Source organism: Phoenix dactylifera, chromosome 12, assembly GCF_051530095.1.
Source record: "Phoenix dactylifera cultivar Ajwa chromosome 12, Ajwa_hap1_PhDact_Kaust_v1.1, whole genome shotgun sequence".
NCBI lineage: Eukaryota > Viridiplantae > Streptophyta > Magnoliopsida > Arecales > Arecaceae > Phoenix > Phoenix dactylifera.
The window spans coordinates 29,957,118-29,965,809 of NC_143201.1; the positions used below are offsets into that span (position 1 = coordinate 29,957,118).

Consider the following 8,692-nt stretch of genomic DNA (forward strand, 5'->3'; position numbering starts at 1 on the left):
AATATTTTCTCAATTTATTTAACTAAATATCAATAATTTTTCATAAAATCTCTATTCGAGATGGCTCTATTTTTAAAAGTTCTACTCTCAAATTTAGGAGCAGAGTGCATACACCAGTCTATTTCCGGAATGCCCCCTCTTTCCCGTCCACGTCGCCGGCAATATTTGACGGAACTTGTTTAAAATTTAAATGACTCAACAAATGGGCGTCCGTGTTATATATGCGCCACTTCGGTCAAACTCAAACCGTTGAACGTTGAATAGCGTATCGTATTTCGAGCAAGTTTTTGGGACACACTATAAAACGTACCGTTCGGGTTACAAGAGAGCTCGAAACGATATAATTGTTATTTTACAACTCTTAACGATTTCTTGAACCGGATAATTTGTAAAAGAACACCAAATTTTTTTCAAGAGTTCTAAATGCACTCGGTATTATCGTAACTACGATTCCGGAATTACACTAAAAAAATGAAAAAGGTCAAATACCTTACCGTTAGTTTAGACGACGTTCGAACCGCCCTCCTAATTTGATGCGCACACCAAAGACATCTGTCCTCGGGCTCCATCTGGAACTTTGAAGCATCTCCGAAGCTGTTTAAAAGATGGGCGGAGGAGACGACAGCGGGGCAACGAATGTGTTATAAATACCGCCGGCCCAGGGACTCGCCTTCTTCAAATAACAGCTGTCCTGGGACCTACGCCTTTCCTAATCTTTCAGCTGGCTCGTGCGAAGGAGAACAGAACCCTAACCCTGGAAAGAAGGCCAGAGGAAGGAGAAGGAGAGGACGAGGAAGACTGATCGGGGCGCGCGAGTGAGCTAGCTCTTTCGCTGAGGAGGCTTGTGTAAAGGTTCGGAGGCGATCCATCCTCCTCTCTTTCTCATTCTCTCTCTTTCCCTGCCCGCCTTTTTGCTTTTTATGTGAATGGATCTGGGGTTGATTTGCGGGTGGAGGGACATTTTGGATCTAAAAGGTTTATCCCTTTTTGTGTTCTTGAACTTTTTGAATTAATTATTTTTTTTTATTTTTTATGTAAGAATAGAGGAGCTTGACAGCTGGATTTGGCGATTTTTGATTTTTTAGTATCAGTTTTTAGTCTTACCAACAGGAAAAAAGTTAGATTTTTGTAGTTTTCTCTTTTGGGCGAAAAGCTTGCGGATGGCTTTGTTTTGAGGTCTGTGCTTAATGGTGACGATGATTGGCAAGAATTTCTTCTCTTTGTTTCGTTCCCGTGGATGATGTTGTCCACGATTTTATTTTTTTTACCTGTTAAAACTACGATGAAATGTCGAGCCTTTTTTTTTTTTTTTTACTTTAACCAATTTAACTCAAGGGAATCTGTACCTTATTTTAATTTATGGAAGAAAATTGTAGAAAAAAGAGAGATGAAATTGTTTCATTTTTAAGAAAAAAAAAATTGATGAAGGGGTGGTCTTCTAGATGGATTAATCAATGAGATCTGTTGCGATGTGCTCCAACTTATATTTCCCAAATTTATGCAGTCTAACAAAATTAGGGGTTGCTCGTCTTCAACCCAACAGGTTAAAAGGAAATCGTGATCGACAAATCAGGCTGATCGAGGTAATTCGGCAAAGAGTGTGTCCATATCCCCACCATGGTTGCTTCAGTCGCCGCTTCGGCCTTTTTCCCCACACCATCTTTCTCCTCCGCGACGTCGGCAAAAGCTTCCAAGACCATCGGTGAAGGCGCCGAGAGTTTGGATGTTCGGGGTATCGTAGCCAAACCCACCTCTTCTTCAGCGGCTATGCAGGGTAAGGTGAAGGCCCAAGCCGTCCCCAAGATCAATGGCGCGAAGGTTGGCCTGAAAACTGAATCCCAAAAGGCTGAGGAAGATGCTGCCAGCTCCTCAGCCCCGAGGACATTCTATAATCAATTGCCTGACTGGAGCGTGCTCCTTGCCGCCGTAACAACGATCTTTTTGGCTGCGGAGAGGCAGTGGACCCTTCTTGATTGGAAGCCACGGCGTCCCGACATGCTTACTGATGCATTTGGCCTTGGGAAGATCGTGCAAGATGGACTAACTTTCAGGCAGAACTTTTCCATCAGGTCATATGAGATTGGGGCTGATCGGACGGCTTCTATAGAAACACTAATGAACCATTTACAGGTGAGCTGAAGTATAATCTAGTGTGTTCAATATCTGGCTCCTGTTGCATCTGATTTCTAACGATGCCGCATGTCAGCAGGAAACAGCACTTAATCATGTGAGGAGTGCTGGGCTCCTGGGCGATGGCTTTGGTGCCACACCAGAGATGAGTAAAAGAAATTTGATCTGGGTTGTCACCAAAATGCAGGTCCTGGTTGGGCACTATCCTTCCTGGTATTTTCCTTCTCCAGATGAATAAGCAAAACCGGGGCTAATGATTTTTTATTGCATTTTAGGAGTTCTTTGGGAATGCTTTGTTTTGTTGCCTGGTGCTTATGATAAAATGATTACAATCAATTTATAACAAACAAATGGCGTTTGAAAGCCTGTTGTCTCAACCAGTCTGTCCTGTTTGGCAACTGATGGCTGGAATAGTTTGAATATAGTTGAGATATTCTGTTATGTAAGATGATCGCTAGGATCAAATATATTGCCGTATCCATGAAACTATAAAACCAAGATTAATGATTATTTCAAGTCATTGATTTTCTGATGATAATTTAATATTCCATTGAAGATTGCAAAAGAAATCATTGCAAAATTTCAGATATGTTCATGAATACCAGCCAAAATGACAAGGACTAAGATTTATATGTACCGTGGCAGAGTGAATAATGATTCAAATTGATATCTTGACTGAGATGGAAACTTGGCATCCAACGTAACCCTCTTAAGCATTTTTTGTGCGTTGGATGCTTTGATTCATTGTGGCTTAAGCCTTCTGGGTAAATCAAGAGTAGATATAGGTCTGATGGGTTTTGAAAGTGAAACTTCATTCACAGTATACAACTGCTCAAACAATATGTTATTTCTTGCAGAAACTCTTTGTAGAGGTAGGCATTCATCACAATTTGTTTGAGTTGTTGAATTTCTAGCTCTTGAGTTCTCAATCTATGTATTCCTATTTCAATCTAAGTCTGCTTGTTCTGGTTCATTGCTCTTTTTCTTTTTGTTTATAGCATACACAGTCATTAATGGGATTCTGTGAATTCTTTTTGTCACCTCGGAAAGTCAAAGCAGAGATATGCAACATCGTACCATACAAAATTATGAAAATCCTGTAAATGCTCGTTGAAACTTTTCTTCTGTAGTACTTTGCTTGACTCCGTTTTGTTGAATCAATTGTTTCTTTCTTGCTACCATGGTTTTCTGCTTCATCTTCCTTTTAACTTTTCTAGTATTTCTTGTTCGAAGTATGACATAAATGGTCATGAAGTGGTTTGACTAATTCATCATTTATGGTGAAATTCTGAAAAGATATTTCTGAGGTCGATGCTTCTCGGTCCTCTATTATTTATACTGGACTAAGACCACTTTGACCTTGTTGATTTATCCATCAGTTGAGTCAAAACTTTAATCTTTTTACATGTATTGTTTTTCTTAGATTTCAAAAGACTACTTGATTGTATCTATGTTTTATTACCTGGATAGCCATGCAGGAGGTATGCTTTATATAGTGTTTGCTGTGATGGAGGAAAATGGATTATTCTTTTCTCTGGTTTCTTTGCAAATATAAACCACGAAAATGTCGAATCTTAACATATAATTTTGTTTAATAGTGTTTTTGATTTGATTTTACAGGGGGGATGTTGTTGAAGTAGATACATGGGTTGGTGCATCTGGTAAAAATGGGATGCGTCGTGATTGGCATGTTCGTGACTACCGAACAGGCCAAACTATATTAAGAGCCACCAGGTTGGAATTTGCTTGCTGAGTGTCTTGTGTCATTCTTTGATTTCATTTTTTTTTTTTATACTCAGAATCTATTTCTTGATTCTTTTGTGATTCTTATACCACTTATTTTGGTGCGCTGAGTAATGGTTTTTGGCTTTTCTTCTGGACATCCAGTGTGTGGGTGATGATGAATAAACACACTAGGAAGTTGTCTAAAATGCCCGAAGAAGTTAGAGCAGAGATAGGGCCTTACTTTCTGGAGCATGCTGCTATTGCGGATGAGGACAGCAGAAAGCTTCCAAAGCTTGATGGTGATACTGCAGATTATATTAAAGGGGGCCTGACTGTAAGTATGAGGTTGACATATAAAATGATCTTGATTTTCCTTTCATTTCATCATCTGTTTGTTTACATCTTATGTTACTTATGTATATATATATTTTTTTAACTTATATTATGCAGCCTCGATGGAGTGATCTAGATGTCAATCAGCATGTGAACAATGTCAAATATATTGGCTGGATTCTTGAGGTAATTTTGGAGAGCTGTCAACTATCTTAGCACTTACCTCTGCTTATATATGTTTTGCTATTGCAAGTGTACTCATTGGGCGAACTTTTCTATTTTGCCTACTTTTGGCATTACCCTGTTAGGAAAAGAAATCACTAGGATTGTGATTTACCAGTGGCTTATCCTCTGAAGTCAAGAAAATCCTTTGTGCTTGTAACATAACGGTTTCAACGTTTCTTTTGCACTATGTTTACTTGATATTATTTCATAATGTATGGTAAGGCTCAGTTACATGTACCTTATGGATGCACTTATATGTACAGTCTTGATAAATGGGGGCAAACTGTGATTGTGATTTACCAGTATCTCATCCTCTGAAGTTTAGGGAAGTCTTTATGCTGCTAACATTATGGTTTAAACATTTCTTTTCTACTATATTTAGTTGACATTATTTCATAATGTATGGTAAAACCAAGTTAGATGTATCATGTGGATGAATTTATATGCAGTCTTGAAAAAAAACTATGATTGCGATTCACCAGTATCTAATCCTCTGAAGTTAAGAAAATTCTTTGTGAAGGTAACGTAATGGTCTCAACATTTCTTTGGCACTATGTTTATTTGATATTATCTCATAATCTATAGCGAGTCTTAGTTACACGAAACCATATGAATGCACTTATATGCTAGTCTTGAAAAATTAGAACATGATTGCTTACTAAAATAAAGGACACAATATGATTGGACACAACTACAAGCAATATATAGTTTTGCATGTGTAGTTAGGCATATATGGAAAATAATAGAATATCACAATAACATCTTTTATGTTCCATACAAAGAACACCTACATTTACAAAGTCCATCTTTTAGTCGAAACTCAAATCCATAATACTCTAGTCCCTACTCCATAAATACTAAAATTACGATCCATCAGGTCTATCATCATAAAGGCTGACATTCATGAAGAAAATGATTAAAGATACTATAACCACACGGCAAAACATACCTAGGAAGCGTTTTAAAAGCAGGTTACAGAATAAATCTGACATGTATCCTTAGTGTTGTGCAATTTGAAATCTCTATATGCTGGCTGATGTGTTATTTCTCAAACGTGCAGCTGCCATACTTTTAGTTATAGGTTTGTTGAAGGTAGTCCATGGTTTGAAATATTTCTTTTTTATGGAAATGCTTGCAGCATGAATTTTTAAAATTTGCCCTGCAGCTTATACAAATAATTACATGGAAAAGCCATCCAGATTGAGATAATGTCACAACTCATATTTGCAAATATTTATCTGGTTGCCCATTAAAGTACATCCTGTGCATTCGTTCTCTGGATTTTTGTATTCATGCCCTACAATACCACAGATTTCGAGCCAGTAATCTCTTTATTTGAGCTACCTTTTCCTTGCGACAGTTCCACCTCGGTCACAAGCCATTATCTTATTACCTTTCAAGGAGACTCTTTTGGTGAGCTGTTAGATGCTCTTTGCATTTGCAAAGTGCAACATATCGATGGTGAATTTCACTTGGTTCTAGCTCATGGAATGCACTGAACATGGCTTGCTTTCTTCCTTTGTTTTTTTTGGATCTGAATATTCCTTGCGAGTGCTGCTACAGTTCCAAAGCTGAAGTCTACTTTCTTGTGTTTTCTTTGGTGGAACTTGTGGAACAATTTAATACTTGAATTTTTGTACGGTGCAACATGCGATCCAAGTAAATGCTTCATCTTTGTTATATTATGTGTGCAGAGCGCTCCAATTTCAATCCTGGAGAATCACGAGCTTGCAAGTATGACTCTGGAATATAGGAGGGAGTGTGGGAGGGACAGCGTGCTGCAATCCCTCACTGCTGTCTCTAATGACTGCACCGGTGGCTTTCCGGAAGCTGGCATCGAGTGCCAGCATCTGCTGCAGCTGGACTACGGGGCCGAAATTGTGAGGGGACGGACACAGTGGAGGCCCAAGCGTGCCCCGGGTCTCGGGAACATGGGGCCCACTTCAGCTGCTGGAAGTGCTTGATGCGCTGCTTTCTATTCTCAATTGGAAATTAGGGTCGGAGTGAGCTTAGTGGTGGGTTTAGTCTTTTCTTTTTAATGATTGCTCTTCTTCTGTAAAATTCCAACTTATCCAATGTAGGAATAGAGGCTCCAAGATCTTATTGCTTATTATGTTTGTTTGGGTTTTTTTTTTTTTTCTTTACTCTCACCATGCTGACTTGATTGTCATTGGATTCATATTGTAAGTAATTAAGCAATGCTGCTGCATAATTTTCTGCCAAAATTTGGGAAGTAACTAATTAACTTTTGATTGGTACGATTTGTTTGTTTTTCTAATAAAAAAGTGGTTTACGAAGAGGGACTGTCCTGTATTTTTTTTTCTCATTTAGTTTCTTCATCTATTCTCTTTTTTATTAATATTGTGAGATTTTTTTTTTCCTTAGTTTCTCTTTTTCAAATTCTTTTTAAAGATCTCTGGATTAAAAAAATTATGAAATCTAAAAAATGATATGTATATAATTTTTTATATTAGATAAAGCTTAGAAAATATGTATGTGTATTGGATGAATATTATATTTTAAAATTTATATTAATTTATCTAGAGTTGCGTATTAATTTGCGAGATGATCCAAAAAAAAAAAAGGTTGTTTGTATATATTATAATAATCACTAGTATTGTCCACAAAAACATTAGTCAATCTTGATTGAGGTTTCGACCTGCAAATAATAATAATTAAAATCTTTACCTTAATCTATACAACTATTGATATTGAACTTGGGCATTTTGAAATTACAGTTTTCTATGTTTGAGTTAATTGAATGGGTAATGTTGGAGTGGATTATCTAATAGTTGACTGGACTCTTGAATCTAAACTATCAGATTGAATTAGATCCAACTAGGCAGAATTAGGTGTGTCTCTAATTGTAAGCATGTCACTCTTAATGGGAATTTCCGCATCACTTGCTTCAAACCTTTTTGACTAGGATAGAGAAGCATGTGTTTTAGAGGGAGCAAGATTTTAAATAATGCATTACATTGTGTTATAAACAGGCCATATGCAGTCATTATTCACCATTTATCTCAGAAGTCAAGTTCTAATACTAATATAATCATTGTTATAACAGGTATTAAATAATATTATTGTAGAAAACAATTGATAATAATGGAAAAATAATGGCATTACCTTTCTAATGAATATCATCTTTTATCCATACAATCACTTTTAAGAAGAAAAAAATTTGTTGCAAAAGAAATTAGATTTTTTTAAGAAAACAATTTTTCATCTAGAGTAAAAGTACATGTAAGAATAATGGTATTTTCTCCTTTTTTTTCTGTTATTATATATATGATGTATAACAGGCGGGTGTCGAAACTGTTATAAAAGCCATTACAACAGTTCCAAAACCATTGTTTTAATCTCGAGGGGATCAAAAGACAAAAAACAAAAAACTTCATCAGGCTAAACAAAAACTGGTGTGCTGCACTCGTCTTTATATGAAAGAGTCGCCAGCCGGGACAAAACCCCAATCAGAAGCACACAATGCTGCTAAAAAGATAAACGGAAAAAAAAAACTGAAAAAAATAAAATTCATGCAGTGCCTCTTCCTAAAAAGAAGAAAAAAAGAAAAGAAAATCATATGGTACCGGGGTATTCGGGCTCGCACGCACGAACCCAGGCCATGTCGACTCCAAGCCCGGCCAGGTCCTGCGCGTAAGACCGGAAGCATAACGGCGTCGCTCGCCGGAGAAACTCGCAACACGCGCTGAAAGCCTCGAAGACCGACTCGGCGGCGCTGCACGACTCGAAGACGTAGGGTGGCAACGAAGCCGGACGGCATTGCTCTTCTGGCTCCGCCGCATCTTCTCTGGTGATGGTGGCGATGCAGATGACCACTACAACGAGCAGTGCAACAAAAGCGACGAGTCTCGCCGCCATGATCTCAATCGGCTGCTGCTTGCTTGCTTTGAAGGCCTTTCGAGTTTGGATCTCATATTGTCGTGATCCTAAAAGGGCTTGGGTGGTTGCACCCAGCTCAAATAATGAAGACTGGGCACTGGCAGCTGGATTTATTTAGATCGACTTACGAGAGCAAGATTCCTGCGTTTTTGCAGCTACGAGAGGGGGGGTTGTTCGAGGTCAACTAGAATTGTTAATAGGTTGCTTGCGGGATAAGTTCTGTACGTAACGGTATATCTGAACTCTGATGAAGTGGAATTATAAATAAATTGTTGAAACTAAGCTACAAGATTGGTTAACACAAAAAATAAAAACTCCTTGCATCGTCCATCTGTCACTTTGCCATTTGAAATTAACAGACAGTTATGTTGCCAAATTA

The 8,692-nt window shown here is 37.9% G+C and overlaps 1 protein-coding gene across 2 annotated transcripts; it reads left to right on the top strand.

Moving 5' to 3' along the window:
• The first annotated feature begins 532 nt into the window (after nucleotides 1-532).
• Nucleotides 533-6,638, top strand: LOC103704422 (palmitoyl-acyl carrier protein thioesterase, chloroplastic-like). Of its 2 annotated transcripts, none has more exons than XM_008787693.6 (7): nucleotides 533-852; nucleotides 1,544-2,130; nucleotides 2,210-2,343; nucleotides 3,751-3,864; nucleotides 4,018-4,189; nucleotides 4,306-4,374; nucleotides 6,108-6,638. In XM_008787693.6, exons 2-7 carry the CDS (start codon nucleotides 1,618-1,620, stop codon nucleotides 6,375-6,377), a joined length of 1,272 nt encoding a protein of 423 aa, XP_008785915.3. In that variant the 5' UTR covers nucleotides 533-852; nucleotides 1,544-1,617; the 3' UTR covers nucleotides 6,378-6,638. The 2 variants fall into 2 exon arrangements, with proteins under 2 accessions (XP_008785915.3, XP_008785922.3); XM_008787700.6 differs by having other exon boundaries at nucleotides 628-852; nucleotides 1,505-2,130.
• The last annotated feature ends 2,054 nt before the right edge of the window (nucleotides 6,639-8,692 follow it).